We start from the raw sequence: 26590 nt of genomic DNA, 5'->3' as shown, positions 1-26590 counted from the left end.
GACATTAAGATCACATCTTTAACAATCTGGAGAAACTTAAGAGCTTTATGTTGTCATTCAGATTTCTCTTTAAAGCTCATTTATTTAAATCTACTTCTTCTGTGAAGTGTCCTTTCTTCTATCCTTGGTTACTTTTTTAATCACTTCAGTATTTGTACTGAGCTGATGTGTTTCTCAGAATAAATTAAGATGCTAATATTAGGTGCATGTGCAGTGAGTGTTTAGAGTGTTTCTTACCCCAGCCTCTGACAGCAGGAGGTGGAGATGTGGTTGTGTTGGCTGCCGGTGTTGATGGATGCCTTGACTTCAGTCTCGCAGCACTGTGGGGAGACCGAGGGGTGATTTTTGGTGTCACAGTGTTATTTTTTACTGCTTCATTTTGGGACCAGTGCATGCAAGGAAACCAGCCAGCATGAACAGCACATTAGCACATTAACTATGGAGAGCGTATAAAGAACGCTGATCTCTCCTGTTTTGAATGAATCTTTTTGGCTGCCATATGCTCACGACTGCCAAACTGAAAAAGTACTTTCAACTCTCAATCAGGTTGGGTTGTGCAAACAAAACAAATATTCCAGTAGTGGAGTATTTCTAACTCCACTGTTGTTTTTTGCTATTTTGTCTGCTTAGCTTGCTCTGTACTGACTCTCCGTTGCTGCAGGTGTTTAGCTTTTTCATACAGTTAAAAATAAACCACCCAGATTATTCTTCATTACCTCCATTACAGGTCTTGAGGTGTTAACCATTAGCTCTATAGTAGACTCAAATTGCTGACAAAAGATCTCAGTTCCTCAGTTTGGACAATGATTTTTTTAGAAACATGCATGGAGTGCAGATTTAACACATTGGCCAAGCAACTCTCTGTGTGGAGAGCAAAGTATTTGATGTGGGGGAAAATATACAGTTCACAAACTAATATCCTTCAAGTTAGAACAACAATATGAAAATTAAAAATTATTATTCATTTTAATATCATGTTCTCAGAATTCCAAAAAACAAGTCATGGTCCCCAGTTTTTTTTCCTAGGGGCCTTAATTTTTATTTTTTTTTTCCAGTACATATGCCACTTTGAAAGCACATGGACCCACCAAAGTCAGAAGGACAATTTCCCAATTTGGGAAATAGGATCATTTGATTAGAATTTGAACCTAACTGCTCCAGCTGTTGCGCCAATTCTTTAAGATGGTTAAAAAATATAGTGTTGTTCTATTGTTTGAGTTACTCTATATGGACAAAAGTACTGGGTCTCCTATACATTGCACCTGCATGCGCTGCCTTACAATGGAAACCTATGTCAAGACGCTGCCAGCACAATTCCTTATGCTGATATTAATGCCACAGAAAGTTTGCAGTTACTGAGTAGGCAGAATGCGGGTGGCTTTTATACACTGTGTGCACCTCAACACTGTGAAACCCCTCACTGTACATGATCTACTGTTTAATTACTGAGGTGCTACTTTGCAACAATACCATTTAAAGTTGATGGTGGAATATCCAGGAGGGAAGAAATTTCACAGACTTACTTTTTGCAATGGTGTAATAAGCCAGCAGTTAAAAAGGCTACTGTAGCTTAACAGTAGCTAGCTTAGCAGCTTGGGTCAGCTAACACATCTGATAAATGCATAAATGTTTATACATGCAAGAATAAAATAAGAAAAATATCATGTTATTATGTGCCCAACAAAAATGCAAATGAGTGAATTCCCAATGTATCAATATAGTCTTTTAATCATCAAACTTTTGTCCTGAAAGTACATGTTACATGCTAATGTGAGGTTTGCCCTAATTAACATTGACAGCCTGTTTTATCTCATATTTTCTCAGCTGCTTGTAGTCCACTTTAAGCGCTTTTTTGTATTTTCTTGTAGTATTTATGCTAACCTAACTCACCTGGCGATAGATTTATATTATTACATAGATTTATATGAACAAAGTTGCATCCTATACCCACCAAAAAGGGCATTTAAGTACATTTCCTTATCTGATTTTAAATCCAGAGTTTTACAGTAGCAATGCAAGCAGGCGTCTTTTGGCCCAATTTCCACTGACATTTGTACTTTTCTTTATCTCACGGGTGCCCTGCTGCCTGCAGGGCGCCTCATGTCACAAAGACATGTTTCATCTTTTGCCAGCAGATTGTAATGGTTTATTAGAACTGCAGTCTGCAAAGGCCTCTTCCCATTCAGCATCCTCTGAGGTGATTTCATGCAACATGTCCATGTTTATGGAAAGAAAGAAAAGTACTGGATTAATGAGGTACATACAGAACATATGGCAGAAGCAATGTGCTGGCACCACCCCCATAAGTGAGCATCAGGCTCTTTTTAGGTATTTTCCACCATAAGATGCAGATATATATCAAAGATTCTCGGTGTATTTATAAACAGATTTACTTTCAGATCAAGTAAAGCTTTAGTAGCAGAATCTTTGGGCAATTTCCAGTCATCAACAATCTGAAATATAGTCATCTGTTTCATCTCTCTTACAAATCTAGGACAGTCAGCTTGAGAAAATAAGGCATTTAAAAACACTCGAATGGTTAGTTTCTATAATTTGCTGATGTTTTAAATAAAAGTACAACTAAAAATACTCAGTACAAGTTCACAGGAACACAACATCCTGCATTTTTTAAATTGTATCTTGTAAATAAGGAGTCAGTATTTTAATGTCATGAAAAGAGAGTCTTTCTGTTTTAGATATTGGACATATTTTCAAACATCCAGTGTTCTCTTGTCCTTCTCTCCTCGTTATCTCCTTTATAAGTCAATACCTTATCTACTTGACCCAAGGATATTCCCCCATTTGGAAGTAAACACGTTGATTTTCCATTTACCTTGTTTTGATCCCTCTCAGTCTATGCAGACCGAGCTGACTGAGCAAGGCTTCTTTGTCCTCACTGGCTTATCAGCAGACCCACAAACCTGCTCTTTTGTCTCAGACCGGTAGTGCAATAATCCCTCCCCATCCCTGAGGTTTAAAAATAGCAGCCAAACAAGTAACTAAAGAACACTTTGCATTTAATAAGTTGATGATAAAACCCAGCAAACGCACACCGAGTATTGGGTGAAAACGCTGAATCCACTGAAAAAGTGGACTTAGAGAAACTGTGTGATATTCTCCCACAGGGATGAGAAGCTGTTTGATCTCTGTATTGATTTCTTTCAAAGGATAAAATACAGTTATGTCCTTGGTGTTATGCATGGCCACAATTCTCCAAAATTCAAATTCAAAAGGGCAAAATATTATAGTATCAAGCCAACGGTTATAGACAAAGTATGAAATATTCTGCCGCATGTGTTACTACAATTAAACTAGAAGGAACAATAAATCCCGTAGTGTGTTACTGTGCCTTTCAGTTGTTTCCAGTCTATGATGGCTATGGCACTCAAGCTAGAAGACGCTGTAAAAGTTTTGAGAAGCCGCTCTTTCTTTATGTTTTGCTTCTAAACGAGCCGGACTTTCTTGTAATTTCTTTAAGTGGTCTTGAGCAACAGTTCTTCAGGCTTTCTCAGGGTCTTTCACTAATTTTCAGTCCAGTCCTTGTACCTGGCCAGATTAATTTTACTTGGTCTAAAAAATAATTTTAAAAAATGCACCTAACTCAAGAGATAAACCACTGTTGTGTATACAGAAAACAAAAAACTTAGGAAAAAAAATCTATTTTAAGTTTTGATCATTTTTCCACGTGACAAAGGATCCTAAACACACTGCCAATGCAGTAAAAACAAACATGGATAGAAAAAAACACAATGGAACAAAGTCATGGATTAGCCTCAATCAGAGCTTCGTCCTTGGTATTACTGAAGCAGTGTGGGATTGTCTGAAGTCATAGCCTGGAGAACTGTATAACTGAAGACTACTTAAAAAATGAGAGTAAAGCTGCCTGAAAGAGTTCAGGCTGAAGAATAAAGGTGGTTTAACCAAAATATTGACTTGTAAATAAGATGTTAGGATTTATAGGGCCGAGTGCAGCAAACTCAGTTTTATCTGAATTCAGAAACAGGAAATTAGACGCCATCCAGCCCTTTATGTCTTTAAGACATTCCTGGAGTTTAACTAATCAGTGTGTGTCATCAGGCTCGATGGATAGGTAAAGCTGGGTATCATCTGCATAGCAATGAAAATGTATGCTGTGCCTTCTAATAATCAAGGGTGTAGATTTGGCAAAGATGGAAGGGACATGTCCCCACCAATATCCAGCGGTTATTGAATTGTCCCCACCAATAATTTGATCTCTCCGAGTAAAGAAAAACAAAACCGATAGAAATAAAAAAAAAAAGACGATATGTCAACGTCTCATTCACCCAGCGGTGCAGAACGTTCTCTACCGGAGTCCTACCTCATGTGACAAATATGGCCAATGTGATTGGCTGTGCCTTTCAGGGAGCTCTGTTTAGTTTTAGCAGCGGCAAGCCTGCACTGCAAGGACCTGCAAGGAGGAGAGCAGGATGGCAGCACAAAGGAAGAACCTGGATATAAGGAAGTATTTTTCAAAGAAACCTGTAAGTCACTTAAAGTCAAGTTCACTCATAAAATGTGTCCGTCATAAAACCGTTACATGCTATGCTAGGCTTTGGCCCACATCAGTCTAAAATTGTATGTAACCATGAATAACGTGTTTTGTAAACTAACTGCACAACAGGCAGCAGTATTAGTTGTCTCAGTCTCAGAGTAGGATTTCTAATTTTGTTTGAAACTGTCAGAGAAAACGGCAGCCTCGAGCAAGCCAGGATATTAGTTTACAGAGGCTGTTAAAATTATATGTCTAACGTTAAAATGTTGGTGACACAATAATTTCATCCTAATGTGCTGACATATTCATAGGGTTAATTTTTGAGACAAAATATCACAAAGTAGTCATGATTTTGCAAATATTCCACCTTGTAGTGCAGTTTGCACAAATGGTTTTAAAAATGCACTCATGCTACAAACATTACTGATGAGTCCAGATCTGCACAAATTGACAGAAACACTGAAGCAGCTACACATTTTATTCTTATTGTCATGTATGTCCTATTTGTCAGGTGACAGAAGAACCAACACAAAGCTCAGAGAGTAATGGTGATACAAGATCACAGGTGAAATTGGATGATGACTTGGCGGGTCATTATTGTATTTGAAGCTATTTTTATTTTTGTATGATACCCGATTTATATGGAATATAAACTAAAGTCTAAAATACTTTTTTAATTGTAATTTAACATTATATAAAACTATTAATTGTAATTTTAAATGGTTTAAAAGCATGTAGAATAGCATATGTAGGCAAGTATATTCTCCTTTTTTATCAAGAAGCAAAGACAAAAAGGAGGAAATAAAAGAAACGGGGCAGAGTTCGGTGGTTGAATCATCAGTCCCCACCAATGCCAAAACCAAATCTACGCCCTTGCTAATAATAATGTCCATGATGAGATGGTGCTAAATTCTGTCCACTGATTAGCACAGGCTTCTTGTCCAGTGAGTTAAAATCTAATAGTATATAGCTTATCCACTATGTTAATGTTGTAGGTAGTATCAACACAATGACCTCAGTTTTCCTCCTGAAAACACTGTAGACCCACCACTGAACCACTGAAAAATGAGAGTATAAATGAAACAGTGGCATAGGCTCTTTGATGACTCAACCTAGGACTACAAATTATGCTTTACAAGGGCCAGTGTTGGGTACAAGTGGAAAAACTAGCCCCCAGGTGGAGAGTTATCTGTTTCTTACCATGTTGGTAAAACACAAGTTTGGGTAACCTGCTGCTGAAGATTTTATACCATTTTTTGTCTTTCTCTCCATCATTTTATCCTCCACACTTTTAAGCCCCTGCGCACTTTTTCTTTTATATGCTGAATCTGTTTTGGGCGCATGCAGATGTGTTGACCAGGTTAGACTTATTTAATCACTGTGACTCAGTGGTGTCTGTGGGTCCTGCAGAGCTTTTGATATGTTGTAAAGAGAAAGTAAATGAAGGCTTTGAATGATGAGTCATGGGAGCAGAGTAGTGTGGTCTTTGTCTCCTCTTTTGTTTTCAGTTTGTTTCAGCAGAGCACCGAATGTGGGTGAGCGTAGATTGAGTACGCAGGGTTCAGTACCTTGCACTGAATGATGAGAGCAGTTAGGACAGGCGAGCTCTCCCCGCCCTCGGGCTTCTCAGCTGTCTGTCTGGCTCCGGCCTCGCTGCTGTCGTCCTCCTCATCCGACCGTAGGCTCCTTTCACTTTCCTCAAAAGACTCCCTCTCCTCTGTGGAGTCGTCAGCCGTGCTCTCGCTCCTCTCCTCGGTGTCAGCAGGTCCGTCCTTGGTGTCGGCCAGTGGGGAGCGAACCCTGGTGCTGAGGTCCCGGCCCTCACCTCTGAGTCGCGTGATGTTTCCCTCCAGCAGGCGACGCTGCACGATGCTGTGAGGTTGCTAGAAAGAAATGCAGAGGACAGATAGGTCTTATACAGGAGTTTTTCTCAGTACAGACCTTTTGAAAATTGCACATAGTGTGTAGTGTGCATATAAGGAGAAAGAAAAACACCCTGTAACTCTACAAATAAATTAGTCAGACCACTGTGTACTGAGCGTTAGTGCAAACAGCTAGTATATAATGTATGTAGTTTAAAATATATTTGTTAGGAAAAAATAGGCCTGCTTCCTGTTTAGGCAAAAAGAAAAGAACAAGATGAGCCAGAGATGTACAGCTGCTGATGTGTGAATTAGTATATATATGAGGTGTTGTTCAGATCAGAAACTGAAACACGACTTCTTCTGATGCCTCCAGAAAAGAGCCGAGAAAGAGATCACTTGTGCATATGAAACAGGCTGCTTTTTAATATTTTGCATTGCAAATGAGTAATTTATGCTCATGAAATGAATCACTTTTGCCCACTGATAGTTCATCCAAATATTTCACATGCATGTTTGCATACTGATGGTTCACACTCTGGAACCTTTGTTAAAACAGAGCTCAGATTTCATAGCCACAACTAGGGATGGGTATCATTTAGGTTTTATCCGATACCGGTGCCAAATCAGTACTTTTGAAACGGTGCCGGTGCTCAAACCGGTGCTCAAACCGGTGCTTAAAGAATGGAGAACACAAAATTGGTCCAAAAACCTCTCATGTTCAGCTGTTTTTTGTAAAAATATAACAATGTTAGCCTTTTCTGCAGCTATGGGGCATATATGGTATCACTCTTGGCTGGAAGCAGTGCTTAATCAATGGAAAAAACACAAACTTTGTCCTAAACCTCTCATGTTTAACTGTTTTCCACTTTTTCTTTGGTCATTTTAGCCTTTTTAGCCAGGGTGAAGGGAGTATCTGCCATCAAACAAGAAGACAGCCGCATGTAGCTATGATGATGTTTGCTAGTTCACCTTACATGCATTAATGTAATAACGTGGTTAGCCTACTCAACGTAAATTAGCTACTCACGCAGAGAAGAACGGCTGCTGCTGCCACCATCATCCGTCATCATTTCTGCTACACTGGCAGGGCTAGGGGCCAGGACTCTCCTCTTCGTGTTTTTGGGGGATGTTGCATAACAGGCAACCCACCCGCAGTAGATGTGCTCGGTGTGAGGTCTCGCAGCAAGCTATCAAATACGGCGCATTTCTGGGCTTTTAAAAAAAAACGCTATGCGTCGCCAGGTGTTTCATCGGATTCGAGGTGTTACCTCCTTTAACAGTATCACAGTATCAGCTTAAAGCACTTGTTGCAGGCTGCTGAGTTTGCATATTTTGCTGTGAAGTACAGCCAGACTTTTGACCGCTTCGCCTTGGACATTTTTAATCTGTAGCTCTGCTCTAACAGAACGTACGTACCTGGCCCCGCCTACTATCCTCGGAAACGTAAAATGATTGGCTAGAATCTAAAGCGTATCACAGCTCAGGAAAAAAAAGCACCGAAATAAAGCACCGAAATCTGCGCTGCTTTTCGGTCTGGTTACTACCGTTTATGTCACCGGTACCCATCCCTAGCCACAACCCAAAAAATCCCACAACGTACATGAGAATGCAGCATGCAAAAACAGTTTCATTTCTGGTTTATCAGTGCATGTCAATATCAAAACGAAATGAAAGTTATACTGTTGATATCTGACTTATTTTAACTTCCTTGAGAAGTGCACACAGCTAATATCTACGTCATCTACAAGCATCACCGTTTACAGCTGACTGTCCTCATACTTCATAGTTACAATGCAGAGGGACACATGCTGAAAACAGCTATCTGTTTGAAAGAGAAACAGTCTTAAATCAAAGTGTCCTCACCTCTATCTTTAAGCTTTATATATATGAGTTATAAAATAATCCAACTCTCATGGTTTGGCCCACGTGGATATAACATGAAGGGGTTTTGTTCCCAGTAGATGAGTCACAGGAATAATTTTTAAGTCCGGTATTGTCAGACTTTAGCTGTGGACTTTTATTGATCCACTATTTCTTTTGTTATGAATGTTGATTAAAAACAGCACCGCATTAAAACAGTCATGGAAATGACTGCATGACCTCAAGAACACTTCCAGAAATCACTGTGCCATTAACAAAAAGGTTAACCCTCAGAGGCTTAAGAACTCAATCCTAACCCAAGTTTTAAAAAGGAAAAAAGACTTCATTTGGAAAATGAAGTCTTTTTGAATCTGGAGCTGTTAAAATGATTGTTTTCTTTGTGTCTGAGAGAACAGTTTAATAAAAACAAAAATGACATATTCTGTCTACCTGGAGTTAGAGTTAGAGTTATGGTTAGGGTTGAGTTCTTAGATGTTTGAGAGTTAAAGGTTCAAGTTCAAGGTTCAAGGTTCTTTATTTGTCACATGCATAGTTATACAAGTATAACACACAGTGAAATGTAGCCTGACACGTTCCTCGACTTGTGCAAAAATTCTCCTCACATGGCAGAATAAAACTTTATCTTCAGTGAAAAAGTGAAACGCTGTCCCAACTAGCTGAGATGAAGGTCGTATTATTAAGACATGAAAGGCAATTCAAGGAGGATACTAATGCTTTCAAGTCATCACTGTCAGCGGACATAAAAGGCTTAATGCAAGAGGCTTTTATTTGATACACAAACCTAGTGGCCTTTTTTTTTCGTCTAATAAACACTCTTTTAAGTAATCTTAATAAAAGAAAATGTTCTGAAAAAGTTCCTCATGTTTGAAACTGCATTTTAAAACACAGCCTCCACAGATGGATATTGAAAAGCCTGATTTCTGTTGCTTTAGAAACACAACATGTGGCTGTTTTTTCTGGATCACATGAGGAGAAAATTCTATTTAAGCTGCCTGTTGCTCCATAATCACATTGTTCTTCCAGCAGTACAGAGCCTGGGTACAGACTTCCAGAAAGTACGCTTTTAAAAGAGCAGGCCACTTAACACCAGCAGAGTCACTGCATTAATAAAGCACAAATGAGTTGAAGGAACACTAAAATCAGCAGGATATTAAGAGATGTTCCTATAATGTTCTAATCACACTTAATGAAAAAACAACAGCAACAAAAAAACAAACCTCTGGCCAGGCTGTCATAGAATAATTTGTTAATAATTTGGGTTTCATAGAAATGTTGCTAATGAAATGATGAGGAATAAGAGGAAAATGCACAGACTTGTTGCTTTTACTGTATGTGGACTGTTTTTGCTGCTCGGCTAGGGAAAAAAAAACAAATAAGATAATATTATGTGACCAAAATAAAAAGAATGTTTGGCCTGCTAACATGCTATTAGCACCTAACAGCTGGGACTGTTAGGGATCCAGTCACTGGTATCGTAGGCATCCTGAAGCATTTGAAGTGGACATTTGGACCCGTGAAAAGTCATCAGATTGCCTCTGAAACAGACTGACTGGATAACTGTCTCGCCAACCAGCAGTGGCATCTGTCGAGCCGTAAAGTCGCAGTTTGAGCATTCTGGGTAAATGCCAAGCCTATAAAGCACATCGCCAGCTGTCTCCCTGCTGTTATCAAAAGCATTGTAATACTCTGTCAAACAACCTGGGACCTCTACAACCTGTCACACACACCATCTTGCATCTTGTATCTTGTACCTCATTCTTAATACGGTTAACAGACCTGCAGGCATTGAACCTCTATAGGAAGTGACGTTTGGCAACTTCAGTCACTCCTGCACAGGCGATTCATCTTGTGGGATGCGGTGTAATTTCTTAGCTCACATGTCCTGACAAATTAAGCAATTTTTTAAAAATCTAGAAGAAGGTTTGCAACAAATGCACATAAACACTGGTTATGCTCAAGGACAGAAAGGCCAGATTAGACTTTGCCAGAAAGCATTTAAAAGAGCCAGCGCAGCTCTGAAAAACATTCTTTGAAAACCTGAAACCAAGATTAACTTGTACCAGAATAATAGAGAGAGAAAAATGCGGAACGAGAGAAGCAGCTCATGATCTGAAGCCTACAACATTATCTGTCAAACGCGGTGGAGCCAACGTTATGACATCGCTGTCAGTGGAACCGACTCACGAGTGTTTATTAATGATGTGACTACCGATACTCTCGGCTCAGATTCAGCCAAATGCTGCAAAACTGCAAAAGCAACCCGAGAGTTTCTCACGACAAAGAAATGGGATATTCTTCAATGGCTAAGTCGGTCACCTGATCTCAGCCCAGCAGAGCAGCTTTTCAGCCACTGAAGACAAAACTGAAGGTAGAGACACTCACAAACAAGCAGCAGCTGAACGTGGCTGAAACAAAGGCCTGGCAGAGCATCTCAAGGGAGGAGACACGGCATTTGGTGACGTCCAGTCATTGAATCCAAGTATTTAAAAAAACAATCCTTATATTTAGAAAGCATATATGTTAGTTTGCCCAGTTATCTTGAAGTCTCTGAAGATAAAAATGAATAATGTATGTAATGCAAAACTTTGGCTAAATCCTGCAAATTAAAATTATTTGTTTGATTTAATGTCCTCTCTAGTGTTGCATAGAACAAAAATTACCAAAGAAAAAAAAACAATGTCGTTGCCAAAAACGTAACTTCAAAATAACGTGACTACAAGTGGCAGATTAGGTTAACACAGCACATTAACTTCTCAAGTTCTCCGCTGCTCTTTAACAAAAATCCTCAGATTTAGTCGGCAACATCTAAATGACTGCGAGGTCAACATTAACAACTTTGTGTTCTACCAGTGAGAATTTATATAATCAGCCTCCTTTCTCTTGTGATCAATCAACGGCACGATCTATAAAACTCATCAACGTGTACGTAAGTGATTCAATAACAGCCATCGAACAATGAGTCACTGACACATTTTCCTCTGTTGCAAGTCATGTGTAGTCCACCTCCCAGATCCTTGGCAAGGAAAAACCCTGATAAGATGATCATATGTGACCATCCAACGGCTGGGGCTGTCAGAGATTCACTTGTTGGTATCGAAGGTATTCTGACGCATTTAAAGTGAACATTTTCACCTGTGATTGTCTCTGAAACAGACCGACTGGATAAATGAACAAAATGGACAAACGATCACCTAAACAATCAGCCATTCTTCTGTCTGGGACCCAACCCAGATTAAAGTTTAAATTTCAAACGAGGAGCTGGAGAATAAATTGACATGAACTATACAGTTCAAGAAAATAAACAAGAACTGGATGTATGATTTGTTTTGGAACATGTACGAGCGATCAGCAGCAAAAGCTGACCTTGTTTCTGTGAAGAAACGCCATCCAGCTGCTGCGATTGTCTCCGTTTCACTCCTGATATGACACAGGAGTTATGACGCTGCTATTCGCTTGCCTGTTTATTTTCCACATTACTGGGTATTATTTGATGTTCTGCTCTGATGAACATGCACACACCATCTCTGCTGTTAAAGTATTCCTGAGCACAATATAAATGAAGACAAGGACGATTTTCTGGATTGCAAAGCAAGAAGAGGACAGATGGAAACACGACAACTAAAAACAAATAAGAGGAGGCTTCGGGGCCCCGGAGAGGCGGCTGTCTAACCTTAACACAGTAGTAATAATGTCGTGTCATGTCTGGACATGTCTGTGGTCTCACTCTGTTTGATCTGCCATCACGTTTGAGTGGCACTTCAGTCCATCGCCTCTGCGGACCATCCAGGAGTCTGTTTGCCTGCCTGTCAGCTCAAAGAGCTCAGCGAGCATTTATTCACCTTTAAAAAAAATCAGCACATACTTGAAATAAAACAAGTTTTCTGCAGTGTTCTGTTGTGTCCATAGATTGGTCTCGGCCTGCTGGGCTTCACTGCCGAGCTGCAAAAACAGCACACTTCAAACTAGTAATCACTACTCGTGTCACAGAGTTCAATCTAGCCCATTCATTCCTCGCTGAGCTCCAGCTGTGGCTGAGCAGCTCCTCTTTAAATGTCTCCTCCTTGTTGTTCCCCCCTTTCATTTCCTCTCATCTCCCCTTTTCCTTCCCTTATCTCTCCCATCCTTTCCTTTCTTTCTGTCCCCTCCCTCGTCTTATTGTTGTCCTTTTCTCTCTTTACTGTACATCTCCTGTTTCTTTTTATCCTTTTCCTTACATGTAATCATATCTTATACAGTATATTCCTTTCATTTTCCATTATCTTTCCAGTTATCCCACTCTTTCTCCTCATCCCAGCTCCTGTTTTCTTCCATTACCTTTTTGACTATTTGCTTTCAATTTTCTTTTCTTCCCTAACCTCTTCTCTTTCCTCTTTCTGGGCATGACATAATCTCCCCACTCTTCTTTATGTCTCATAAAACAGGGTTATTCACACTGGACATGCTCTGTAATTGTTTTTTGTTCTCCAATGCTAACTTTGGTTTTCTCTTTCTGTGTTTGTTGTTCCATAAATCATTAATTTTGGCAATTATACTCTTTGACAAATATGACACACGTAGCTTGTTAAATGGATAGAAATGGCATGTGGAGGATAACAAAAATTGTATTTTAATTAAATTTATTATTAGGTCTGGTGGCATACCAGAATATTTTTATTCAGCACACAAAGAAAAAGACTTAAATGTCAGACTCCAGCAGTTTGCAGAAGACAGTCTGAGTTTGATTAAAGGTTCATTTGTTGAGATCTTCGGCGCTCTCTTTGGACTGACTCACAGAAACACTGAACACAATCTAATTTTAGCGATTAGCTTCTCCATATGTCCTTTGATGGTTAAAGTCTGTTTCTGTTGACCCTCTAACTGCTCTGGGGTCAGCTGGTGTAAGTAAATCACATTTTGCAGCAGGATGCTACCAGCAATCTGCATTTGCTGTTTTACAGTTTAGGGTAAATGCTACATTTTACATTGCAGGACACACTTTCTACCACTCTAAAGTTTTGACACACTGTCTCATTGAATGATTTTTCTTTATGACTATTTACATTGTAGATTCTCCCTAAAGGCATCAAAACTATGAATGAACACATATGGAATTATTTAGCAAACAAAAAAGTGTGAAATAACTAAAAACATGTTTTATAATTTAGATTCTTTAAAATAGCCACCGTTTGCTTTCATTACTGCTTTGCACACTCTTGGCTTTCTCTCAATGAGCTTCGTCGTCACCTGAAATGGTTTTCCACCAGTCTTGAAGGAGTTCCCAGAGATGCTGAGCACTTGTTGGCCCTTTTGCCTTCACTCTGTGGTTCACCTCATCCCAAATCATCTCGATTGAGTTTAGGTCAGGTGACTGTGGAGGCCAGGCCGTCTGGCGCAGCACTCCATCACTCTCTTTCTTGGTCAAACAGCCCTTACACAGCCTAGTGGTGTGTTCAGGGTCATTGTCCTGTTGAAAAATAAATGATGGTCTAACTAAACGCGAACTGGATGGGATGGCATGTCGCTGCAGGATGCTGTGGTAGCCGTGCTGGTTCAGTGTGCCTTCAGTTTCGAATAAATCCTCAACAGTGTCATCAGCAAAGCACCCACACACCATCACACTTCTTCCTCCATGCTTCACGGTGGGAACCATGCATGTAGAGACCATCTGTTCACCTTTTCTGTGTTGCACAAAGACAGGGCGGGTGGAACCACAAATTTCAAATTTGGACTCATCAGACCAAAGCACAGACTTCCACTGGTCTAATGTTCATTCCTTGTGTTTCTTGGCCCAAACAAATTTCTTTTGCTTTTTGCTTTTTCTTAGTAGTGGTTTCTTAGTAGCTGTGTGACCATAAAGGCCTGATTTTTGCAGTCTCCACTGAACAGTTGATGCAGAGATGTGTCTTCTGCTGGATCTCTGTGTGCCATTTATCTGGGCTCTGATCTGAGGTGCTGTTAAGCTGTGATTTCTGAGGCTGGTGACTCAGATGAATTTAACCTCAGCAACAGAGGTGACTCTTGGAATTCCTTCTTCCTTCTTTCCTCGTGTGAGCCAGTTTCATCGTAGCGCTTGATGGTTTTCGCAACTGCACTTGGGTTAAAGCTTTACTAGTTAGCAGTGCCTTCAAAGCAAGTTCAACACATCAGGGATATCTTTTTCTTATCTGGCTTCACCAATCAGGCTCACCACAGAAGTGCTTATCAACTTAATAAGTTAACCCAGACTTTCCTAATCCACAGGTGTTTACAGCAAAGAGGTGACACTGGCAGCATCTTCCCAATCACAAGCACAGACAGGTCTGCTGCCAGCAAAGCACTGGAATTTATAAAATCAAGATAAAAGTATAATATTAGGAAAATATGTGGAGGTTCAGCAGGTAATACAAACTAAAAGCAACACAGCTGCTGCAGACAAAAAGAAGTGTGAGTGTGTGCGATAAAGCGCTGTACGAATGTGTGTGAGCTTTGAACGCTTTAGTGAGTAAGACTCAAAAAACAAACCACAGTCCCATTAAATAAATGTTTAGTTGTAGCTTTTATATCCCACAATTAAAAACAGGAGCTGCTAATTGAGTTGCAATGGCTTTATTTGGCCAAATATAGACTAAAAATACTGACTTATTACAATTAGTTCCTGGATTTCTGTTTACATTTGCCAAACATCAAGGGCAGCATCATCCAATGGATCATCATCCCAAAATAAAGTAACACTAATACCTTTTTTAATATTTCTATCTTAAGGGCACGTTGTGTCAGACTTTGAACAGCTCATGAAATACACACTGTGTATTGCTGTGCTGTGCTATGTCTTCAAAAAAATGCTACGTGAGCCAAATTTCCTCCGTTGTGCTCTCAGCACGCTTCTCATCTCGATCCACCGATTGCTTGTTAACAGACTGCGAGTATGTGAATTGGCATGTTTCTGGATTTAATGTAATCTAATCCAATGAAGACAGCAGGCTTCAGTATCCCATAAAGAGTCGGTCCATCATACACGATGCAGCCTGCTGCTCTGCCTCGTTTGACAGCGAGTGTTTTTCATTGCTAGAACAGCTGAAGTGAGGTCTGTTTGTTTTGTGAAGGGAGATTTTGGACAACGTGTTTGTGAACATTTTCTTAACTGTAAAATGTGTAATAGATATTGTGGCAACCATAGGAAGTTTTTACTGTTTATGCTATCTTCCGATCATAATTAAAAGGCATTTATTGGCATTGTTCTTATTTGGTTAGAAATTAGCCGTGAGGCAGATGCTTCATGAATCCTTCCAGCCATAATTAATCCCATGAGGATAATAAGTTTAAAATATCAGTCATAGATAAAAGAAACAGTACAGCTACAGTTGTGCTCAGAAATTTCAAACATGAATGTCATGGCAGTCTTTTTAATGTGGAATGATTGCACAGCATCTTTAATAACTTAAAAAAAACAAGTTAGGTACGTTTCGATTTATATTGGATTTTCTCTAATCCATACAGGGTCAAAAGTATGCATACAGGCTTAAATATATACATGCACTCACTTAAAAATTCTGTGGTGCTGAAGGTTCTACAAAGGACATAACCCATTAACCTTTTGTTAGTCTTGATAATCCAGACTACAATTGGTAGTTTCTCTTTGCCAACATAAAAAAGATTTGTTTGACAGCACTCAGTACTCAGAACAATGGTACTGATCAGTCCAAGCAAGTACCAATTCTCCAGAGAGGATTGGTCAAACGTGAGCGAAAGTTATGCCAGAAGTTTGTTGATGGATACCAAAAGTGTCTACTCAGTGTGCAACTCGCTAAAGGACATTTATCCAAATATTAGTGGAGATGTGAATTAGATCAAATCCATCCATCTTCCTCCGCTTATCCGGGGCTGGGTCACGGGGGCAGCAGCCTAAGCAGAGAAGCCATGACCTCTCTCTCCCTGTATTCCCCTGGACAAGCTGGAGAATATAATCTCTCCAGCATGTCCTGGGTCTGCCTCCCATTACGGCTAAACTCCTCATCCTATCTCTAAGGGAGAGGCCAGCCACCCTTCGGAGGAAGCTCATTTCTGCCGCTTGTATCCGCAATCTCGTTCTTTCGGTCATTACAAACAGCTCATGGCTATAGGTGAGGATAGGGATGTAGATCAACTGGTAAACTGAAAGCTTCGCTTTTTCACTCAGCTCTCTCTTCACCACTGCACGTACAGCGTACAGCGTCCACATCACTGCAGCCGCAGCACCAATCCGTCTGTCTGTTTCCCCTCCCTTCTCCCGTCACTTGTGAAAAAGACCCCGAGATACTCAATCCCCCCTTAATTGGGGCAGAAACTCGTCCCTGACCTGGAGTCGGCACTCTACCCTTTTTCCGACTGAGGACCATGGCCTCAGATTTGGAGGTGCTGATTCTCAGTCCCACCGCTTCACACTCGGCTGCGAACCGTTCCAAGGCAAGCTGGAGGCCATCACCCGATCAAGCCAGCAGAACCACATCATCCGCAAAAAGCAGAGATGATATCCTGAGACCACCCAGGTGAAAGCCTTCTGCCACTCGGCTACGCCTAGAAATTCTGTCGGTAAAAGTTATGAATTGAATCGTGACAAAGGGGAGCCCTGGCAGAGCCCATCACCCACCGGGAACAAGTCCAGCTTATTGCCAGCTATGCAGACTAAGCCACTGATGAGTGGTTGTAACTTCTGACCACAGATTTATGAAAAACACAAAGAGTCATAAAACACTTTCCTTTGGGGTTGTTAATGATCCTACTCAGTCACTTGAGGTTTACATTTAAACCTGCCATCATCTCAGCCAATATTAAAGGTTTATAATGTTGTACTTTTCTGTCTTATTGTCTAAAAACAAGATTTTTTTGTTTTTCACATGCAGCCAGAGGAATAACCAGGAGTGTTTTCGCAGCGTGGGCACAATTCAAGCCAAAACTGGTCAACTGTCCCGCAGGCATCATGTTCATTTGTGCTCATTCATACGTGGCCTGTTGCTGATTTTGCTGATGTGGGTCCTGCGGTGACCCCTGAACACTAACCCGTCCAAACTGGTCTCCCTCCAGTACGTCAGAAAGACAACTGTTCATGTTTGACTTTAGACCTCGACTCTCTGTTTTTCTCAGTTTCTCTTCCTTTGAGTTTCTCCCTCTGTGAGTCAGATTAGAGGCTGAATGCCATGTGGACTAATTATCTCTGCAAACAGGCTCGCCTCGCCCTCATCCAGCCAGTCACGTGACCTCACTAATGCCCTCTCCCTCACTCTGATGGACGTCTCCAGCTGCTGACTTCCTGTCGCAGCGACCGGGAGGCTCCAGCAGCTTCACATCTGCTGCCCACCCACCCACCTCTACGCTTTCGCCTGTTTTACACTACTCTCCTTCTCTTCATTAAGTCCAATAAACCTAGTGGAGTCGCAGAAAAACCTCAGTGATTGAATGAAGTACAGATGTGGCGACTAATGGCGCTGCTGAGGGTCTATTTGATGATTTGATCTCATTTAGGAAGACACAATTGATCCACTGATCAGGATTAATGATGTAGCCGTGATTTAAACGGAGCTTTTCACAAAATGGACTTTTTAGAATTGTGGTTATTTGCTTTCTTGTAGAGTATTTCTGACTCATTTCCAGACCTGTGTCGGATATTTTATTGACCAAAAGTTGTTGTATTTCTTTGCCAGCTTTCTTTGCTCCCAGATTTTTTTTCTGCCCTCCGGCAGCTTGTTTCAGAAAAAAAAATTATTTATGCCCTCCCACTCTGACTGGCTGCAGGTGTGGCAGTTAATGGCTGCAGCTGGAGACGTCAAACCGTGTCCAATGCTGAGTGAAGAGCCGAAGAACATGCTGCTGCACAGCAGAGACTCCAGCAGGATGGTTCAGGATGCTAATTTTGTGTCTAAGCTCACAAAATAAAAGCCTGAGTGAAGTGTGTGCTGAGGCTAAGCGCCACAGGCTAATAACACAGGGAAAATAATGAATTCAGCTACTCCTGATGTGAATTTTCCACTGCAACTGGTAACGGTGTAGTTTTAATCCCAGCTTAATTGCTTTGTCACTGTAGCAAAAGCAAACAAAAGAAATTCATGTCTGTTTTTTTTAATAGAACAATGATTAACTGACAGTGTGTTTGGCTGTGATCACACAGCAGTTGCCTTCCAGAGTTCAGACGTGCTTTTTAGTTTTCTATCTTTATTTATGTGTTAAGTATATTGTGTAGGCATTTCTTGACTGGTTTCTTTTAAAATATAGTTTCTGTTAGTGTCTATAGATCATTTATATCTGATTCTTTGTATTTTGGTTAATGTTACTGCAGCCTCCACTAGTATTCTTGTACACATTTGCTGTGTAGGTCTGCTGTCTGTGCTGAGCTACTTCGTGTTTTACTTCTCATTAGCTTGTCTCCCTTGTATATTGTCTTGCTTTACTTACTGTATGTCATTTACCTTAATTATGTTCAGCTGTGTTTAGGTTCCCTCCTGTTTCCGCTTCCCTCGTTATCTCATGTGTATTTATAGTTTGCCTGGTTTCCTGCCTCATTAACTCTTACTATATTCCACATGGTTTCTCCAGTGTCTTTTGATTTTTTGGAGATTATATGCCACAATAAAGGCTTGTTTCTTTTGTTTTAAACTGCTAGCTTGTCTCTGCAGTCTGCATTTGTCCCCAGTCTTCCTGCACTTTATGACACATTCAGGTACCATGCACAACATTCATTTAAGAACCATAACATGACATGTAGATGAATGAATGTTCAAATAACAGTTATTCAGCTGTACAACAATTGCTGTCCTGCTTTGTCTGTCGTCTTCACATGAAAGCTAAAGTACATACAGTGGCTTCAGAAAGTATTCAGACTCCTCACTTTTTTTAAACTGTAGGTTTTATGTTTTTAGTAAAAGTTTCTTGAAATTCTGTCATCATGGGAACTAATGAGAAAAAAAGAAGAATTTAAAAACGATGTAGCTAAATCGCAGTCAAAAGTTGTATACCTTTGAAAAAGTGATTTGATACCGAAATCCTAAAAAAATTTGATACTGAAAAAGTAAAAAATGTTTTTTTAAAAGCCCAAATGAATTATTTTGACCACATTTTTTTTATGTAAATCTTTTTTCTTGTTTTTTTACAGTTTCAGTTTGGGGCTGTTGTTCATTCCTAGAAAACAACCAACTGAACATACAGAACTGGGCTCTGGGTGCCATGTTTAACTCTTTTGGGCATTTTATAGGCATAAATAACCAGTGAATTAACTAGTCATAAAGAAATGTCCTAAACATTTTTGTTTTTTTCTTCCAGTTGTAAAGATCACAAACACCAAAACAAAAGTTGGATCAGGAGGTCTCGTTTCTCACACTGTGCCAACATCTCTGTCCCTTTCTCTTGCTTCCTCTGCTCTGCTGTGTGGGTTGTTGTGTCGTTTTTGTTTTTGTCTGGTATTTTTAGCCCCTCTATGGCATCGAGGGAGCAGCTGAGGGAGTGTTACCGCCCATCCAAAGCTCTGGATGACAGAGAAAGAAGTGTTCACGCTAACCCCTCTCCAGCCCACCTAATTGTCCTGGAGCTAATAATAAAGCACTAACCGATGTGGCAGACAAACTCTCCAGAGATCCGGGAGATCTGTGACCTTGTCATTGTTGCTCTGAAGTGCTGCTTCACCCTCTAGGGAATACAAACAATTCAGTTCAGGGAGTGGATATGAATGAAAATTAAAACCTGATGGAGGATGAGGTGTGCACATCCCTACCCTGATGTTTTCCTGTCTTTAAAGGCAAAGTTTACTCAGTGCCATTTTATACATCAAGATTGTTTTGGAGTCAGCTGCCCAGTTTTGGAGATACCTAGAGATAATAAAATGGAACCACTTGCCATTTGCCTGGCATAAACTCAGTGTACATCTCACTTTCCCAAAAATCAGTTGCTCCAGTAAAATCCACAAATAAAATGTAATTCTTCCAAACTACATTTGACATCAAAGAATGCCTCCATCTCCCAATAATGAGACACATTCTTGTGACAGCAGGACGGAATGCAAACTTTCATGGCATCCCTTCTTAGCTGCTCAGCTTGCAGGCTTTCAGCTTCAGCGCCAGGGTTTTAATCAAATAGACAAATGCTGTTTGTTCACTTGAGATGTTCTGCCAGTTCTTTACTGCAATTTCCTTTCAGCTGCTACATGTTTGTGGGTCTCTCTGCCCTCAGTTTTGTTTCCAGTAACTGAAAAGCTGCTGTTGGATTAAGATGAGTTGACGCACTTGGCCACTGAAGAACTCTTGGGTTGCTTTTGCGCTGTGCTTTGGGTCATTATCTATTTGCACTGTGAACCATCATCTGATCAGTTTTCCAATATTTGGCTGAGTCTGAGCAGAGATCTTGCTTTGTCTATCAGTAATCACATCATCAAAAAAACAATAATGACACAGTTCCACTGGTAGCCATATATGCCCATGCCGTAATACTGTTTCTACCATGTTTGACAGATGATGTGATTTACTTGGGATCATGGGCTGTTTCACTTGTTTTCTGGTATAAGTTAATCTTGGTCTCATGTGTCCAAAGAATGTTTTTAAGACCTGTGCAGGCTCTTTAGATGTTTTCTGGCAAAGTCTAATTTGGCCTTCTTGTTCTTAAGTGTAAACAGGGGTTTGCACCTTGCTGTAAACATCCGTATTTACATTCATGAAGACATCTCTTGTAAACTGTGGCAATGCTACACCTTCCTATTCGGGAGTTTTCATGACTTGGTTAGATGTTGTAAAATTGTTTTATTAACCATGGAAATAATACCATGGTTAGTGCATTCATTCTTTTTTAATAATGTACCAGATTGCTGATTTGCCCACTGCATTGTGGTGGAGTACAGAAGCAAAACTACAGAAACTGTAATTTACAGACCTAACTGTATGTCCATATGACTGCATTACTGTAGCAGTAGTCTGATCTGATGCACCTCACAAATACAACCACGGTATCTATATAACAGAGAAAACTAAATTTTGCACTAATGCAAAATATTTTTAAACAACAGTAGCTAAAAAGCAGAGGTGGGACCAAGTCATTGTTTTGCAAGTCTCAAGTAAGTCTCAAGTCTTCTTTATCCTCAAGTCTCAAGTCAAGTCTCAAGTAATGTCAGGCAAGTCAGAGTCGAGTCTCAAGTCACTGGTGTAAAAGTCCAAGTAAAGTCACAAGTCAGAAATTTTGAATTTCAAGTCCTTTCGAGTCTTTAAAAAAAACGAAAAAAGAATGTTGCAGTTATGCTAAATGTAAATATTAGACCATGTAATTTTTAAATCTGTGTTTTTCTCAACACATGACAAAATAGTGAACTTAGAAAATATACACAAATTGTGAAATTGCACCTCTTTAAAATGCAGCTCAATTAAACCTAGCTCCAAGAATAATTTTCACTGACAGTTCTGAGATAAGCTGCATGTTATTCTTGGATGCGCTTGTAGGCCTGGCTTTAAAATCGCATGACAAAAATATCATACACATTTAAAAAAAACTGCATCACCAACGTAGCCTGGACAACATTTGCTAGTTAGATGAAGTCAGCTATCTCATCGTAGCATATTTATATGCATATTTATAATCATACGGTTCTTGGAGTGAGTGCACACACTCATGAAGTTTAGTAACTTCAGGTCACTGCAACAAGCCCAGGTACAGTTTACCGACGGATGGGTGCAGGACCTTGAAATGCACCGTGGAGAACGAAAGACCATCGTACGTATCATAAGTTTACCAGTCTCACAAATTGTTGTCATAAATACACATTCCTTAACCGTTTATTAATAGGACCTTTGAGCTCAACGGTAATTAATTAGTAGTGGAAATAATTTCTGGTACGCGTTACAGAAATGTAGCAGTGACAATAATACTGTATGCTGTAATCGTACTGGGCAATTAGTGATACAAAAAAACTGTTTTATCCTGTGAATAAAAGTATATGTTTTTGTCAATGTACCATAATAACAGAAGCGAAACACAATATTGTGTCAGGACAATTCACTATTTATGCACAATAAATAAAGGAGCATAGCGCGACAATTTCTGTTCAGCGTCAGACTTGCTTGTAACCTATATCACCAATTATGTTATGAAAATGACGCATTAACTACAACAGAAGACTGACCTTTGTGGAAATGCTTGGAGCAGACTAACATGTGAGCTGGAGTGTTCTGGGACGTTATATTTGGTCTTTGAATGGCTGCGATCCAGGCCATCCGTCGCCTCTTTGTTACTTCGGAAACATGGCTCGAACAATTTCTCTTCAACGACGTAATCCGATAACAACCGATTTCTTTACCCGTCGGCTTCCCGTGGCTGTCATGTGACCGGCTATTGCAGTTAATAATACAACAGCTTCTTGCCATTTTTTGTGTTTCTTTTTATCGCTGTATAACTGATTTCAATTAAAAGCCTGCGTGCGCTAGTACCTCTTGCCACGAGTTCCCAGAATCCTTTGTGGTTCTACCCCAGAATGACATCACATTTTCAATCTCTATATGCATGTTACATTTTATATTTGGGGTGAAATATCAAGTCTTTTCAAGTAAACCGGTTCAAGTCCAATTCAAGTCCCAGGTCATTGGTGTAAAAGTCTAAGTCAAGTCACAAGTCTTACAACATTTTTTCAAGTCAAGTCTAAAGTCATAAAATTAATGACTCGAGTCTGACTCGAGTCCAAGTCATGTGACTCGAGTCCACACCTCTGATAGAAGCCACTAGAAACAAACTATTCCAGCCTAATTGATGACATTTATGGCATTTGTTTTCTGTGCTGACTGATATGCTGCTCAGTGCTTTGCTGCCTGCTTTTAAATCAGGTGTCACTCTGAACATAAACACAAGCTACATGTGATGTCTCTGATGTGTATCTGTTTCTACCCGTGCTGATGCTAGCATGACTAAAGCTAGCCAAGCAGCAGTAAATATGTGAAGCAAGGCAGAAGGATATACTCATCAAACAAACAGGATCATAAGAATATAAAACCACGAGCACTACAAATGTAACAGAAATATGTTGACATAAAATGGCATGTTATTTGAAATCTACACGAAACAATGACACAACTACTTTTTTTCAATTTTTTCAATTTATTTATTTTTTACCAATTGTCCAAATTAGTCTGTGATTGGCCTTAGTGTGACAGAAATCATATTTATATACAACTAAATATGACTCAGCAAACATGTTTTAAATGGATGATTCCTCACTTGATGACGAATGATCCATTTCCATATTTGCTGAGTCTTAAATTTGATGTCAGTGAACTTTTCAGTGGTTGGTGTTAAAAAAAAGCCCCCAAATCCCCTATGAGCAAGCACTTGGCGACAGTGGAGAGGAAAAACTCCCTCTTAATAGGGAGAAACCTCTGACAGAACCGGGCTCAGGAAGGGGTGGCCTTCTGTCTTGACCTAGAGGGGTTCAAATGTTCACTGACAATTTAGTTGTATATAAATATGATTTTTAGGACTTGATGTTGACACCAATTATGTGAAATTGGGGACGCGCACAGTTCCGCTTCTTCTTGTTCTTCTTCTTCCTTGGCGGAATCTCTGGCAGGCTCTTAACTTCAGTCTTGAGTTCAGCCACCTTGACATTGAGCATTTTCTGTTTGTCTTGTACACTTTGCAAAGATTCCTGTACAGAAAATGCAGCTGACTCTTCTTTTTCTATCTTCTGTTGTTCTGTGGTGTCTTTTTCTTTCTGAGGCTCCTGCAGAGACCTTGCAGTGGATGGCAGTGAGTCCTCTTTTTCCATCTTGTCCTGTTCTCCAGTCTCGTTTTCTTTCGGAAGCTCAAATTTGTGCATTTCATTTGCAGCAGTGGAATTTTGTTCTTTGTGCTGCTGTGGGATTTTAAGTGAGGAAGCTTTGGCCCCTTTCAGCTCTCGCTCCAGAGACTCTAGCTTCAAATCATGAAGGGCCTTGTTGGGGCAGAGCTGGGATTTCAGGTCACTGATTTCCAGGTTGAGTGTCTCCTGCTCCTGCCTATGTTTAACGGCCTGCTCTTCAAGCTGATTTTGAGCTGCTAGGAGCTGTTTCTGGAGCATCTCAATCTGCTCTTGCTGAATCCTACATTTGAGCTCAAATTCAGCCTCCTTAGAGGACTTCAGTCCTACAGAGTCAGTGTGTGAAGCCTCTGTGGTTGGAGTGGCAGACTCCACACACTGCTCTGTGGTAGGGTGGCTGATTTGGTCCTGCAGGGTAGCAATCACCTCATCCAATATGACCATAGCTTCATTGTCACTCACGAGAGTGTCTGTCTCACTGATGTCATAGGGCTTATTACTAGAAGCCTCTTCCAGCTGCTCTATGAGGCCTTTGATCGTTTCCTCGTGATTTTGCTCGTTCTCGTTAATTTCTTCACGAAGTTTGTTCACCTGAAACTGGTGATAAGAGGCCCTCTTGTTTGCACCTACCATTTTACAGTAAAGGTCGTTCTGATGGTATTGGGAGGCTTCCAGTTGGTGTCTGAGAGCAGCAATCTCGTGCCAGGGATTAAACGGGGGTCTAAATGTGGGAATGGGTTGATATTCCCAAGTCCCTCCATTAGGCACAGGGTTTTGTCTGCTGGGGTTCTTCCCATTTCTCTCTCTCTCCATGTCCTCCTTTGCATTTGAAATGGGGAGGGATTCAGCCTTTTCTTTTTCAAGAGTGGCTCCAGAGTTTTTTTGCATTTCTTCATTTTTCGGGTTTGCTCCATCACCCGTGCTGTTTTGAGCTTCAAGAAGAGCCCGGGCATATGCCCGAGTAATTGCTCTTCTTGGTTCTTCAGCCACTCTTTTCTGTTTTTGCTTTTTTTGTTTCTTTGGTTTCACAACCGTTTCCTTTGGTGGTTGTGCCACAGGAGACTTTTTAGTATTTGGTTGTGCGGCTTTATCAACCTCAGGTTTTGGTGTGATGACCATTTCTATTTTTGCTTCTGCCATTGTAGATGCGTCAGCGTGTGCGTGTGCGTTTCTCTGCGTCCGCCTTGTCTTTGTTTTAACAACCAGGTTGCTTTGTGTTTCTGCCATCCGAGATCCACTAAAGTTGGTTGAACGTCTCCCCTATTTATAGGGTTTTCCAGTAGAATGTGCACTGTGACATCACAGGCTGTTCCTGTGATGCGCTGTTCCTTTGAAGTGCCATGATTGGAACAATTCAAAATAAAATGCCCACAAACCTAATGTAAAGGAAAGGCTTTTATTTTGTAGCACATACTGAATTAACACTATAAAAGCTACTCTACAGGAATTGCAGTAAAAAATAAAACAAAAGCAAAATATGTTTTTTAAATGGTTGTTAAAAAAACTAACCAAAGTAGAAGACAACTGTTTAGTGGAAAGTAGTCGACATTCTAGAGATTCTCAGGCATAATAATTTCTTTCATAATTTAAACAAGGACAGGTAGAAAACGTTCATATTTAGTGAAAGATATTTATTAACATTATCCAATGAGAGTTACTGAATGTCTGTAGGCAGTGAGATCTTGGTGGTTGATGAGGCGACAGAATGTCATCTATGTTTGGTTTTAAATTCAGTTTCAATGCTGAATCTAAGAAACAATAGACTGCAGAGGGAGACTTTAATAGAGGTTTACTAACTCTTACTATCATATACATTGTGGAAAAATCTGTCTTTATTTAGCATAATATATTTGTTATAAGCACTAAATATGTTTTATGATTAACTGATGAACACTAACGTACCAAGCTGAAAATTCTGCTCACCAGTCAGCAGCTTATATTCACAAAAAACGGATAAATCTGCGATCCATGCAACTCTAACCAGCAGAGGTGGGACCAAGTCATTGTTTTGCAAGTCTCAAGTAAGTCTCAAGTCTTTATCCTCAAGTCTCAAGTCAAGTCTCAAGTAATGTCAGGCAAGTCAGAGTCGAGTCTCAAGTCACTGGTGTAAAAGTCCGAGTCAAGTCACAAGTCTGAAATTTTGAATTTCAAGTCCTTTCGAGTCTTTAAAAAAAAACGAAAAAAGAATGTTGCAGTTATGCTAAATGTAAATATTAGACCATGTAATTTTTAAATCTGTGTTTTTCTCAACACATGACAAAATAGTGAACTTAGAAAATATACACAAATTGTGAAATTGCACCTCTTTAAAATGCAGCTCAATTAAACCTAGCTCCAAGAATAATTTTCACTGACAGTTCTGAGATAAGCTGTATGTTATTCTTGGATGCGCTTGTAGGACCAGCTTTAAAATCGCATGACAAAAATATCATACATATTAAAAAAAACTGCATCACCAACGTAGCCTGGACAACATTTGCTAGTTAGATGAAGTCAGCTATCTCATCGTAGCATATTTATATGCATATTTATAATCATACGGTTCTTGGAGTGAGTGCACACACTCATGAAGTTTAGTAACTTCAG

General features: G+C 40.0%; 1 protein-coding gene across 2 annotated transcripts in view; it reads right to left on the bottom strand.

The window, feature by feature from the left end:
- The window catches only part of nrip2 (nuclear receptor interacting protein 2), a 48833-nt gene that overhangs the window by 10149 nt on the left and 12094 nt on the right, over positions 1–26590 (bottom strand). Inside the window, exons 1-3 of one of the 2 annotated variants that reach the window (XM_085252084.1) lie at positions 7406–7816; positions 6082–6396; positions 238–320 (exon numbers count right to left, since the gene is read on the bottom strand). In XM_085252084.1, coding sequence (XP_085108210.1) covers positions 238–320; positions 6082–6396; positions 7406–7438 — 431 coding nt within the window. In that variant the 5' untranslated portion in view covers positions 7439–7816. Of the gene's footprint in view, positions 1–237; positions 321–6081; positions 6397–7405; positions 7817–26590 lie in introns of those variants that run through there. The other variant, XM_085252083.1, reaches the window with a different exon arrangement.

The sequence above is a fragment of the Mchenga conophoros genome, linkage group LG17 (genome assembly GCF_057382185.1).
Source record: "Mchenga conophoros isolate Kocher_MC1m ecotype Shallow Benthic linkage group LG17, M_conophoros_male_GT1.1, whole genome shotgun sequence".
NCBI classification, from domain to species: domain Eukaryota; kingdom Metazoa; phylum Chordata; class Actinopteri; order Cichliformes; family Cichlidae; genus Mchenga; species Mchenga conophoros.
Note: the sequence above shows the minus strand (reverse complement) of the source record. Positions and strands in the feature narration are given on the sequence as shown.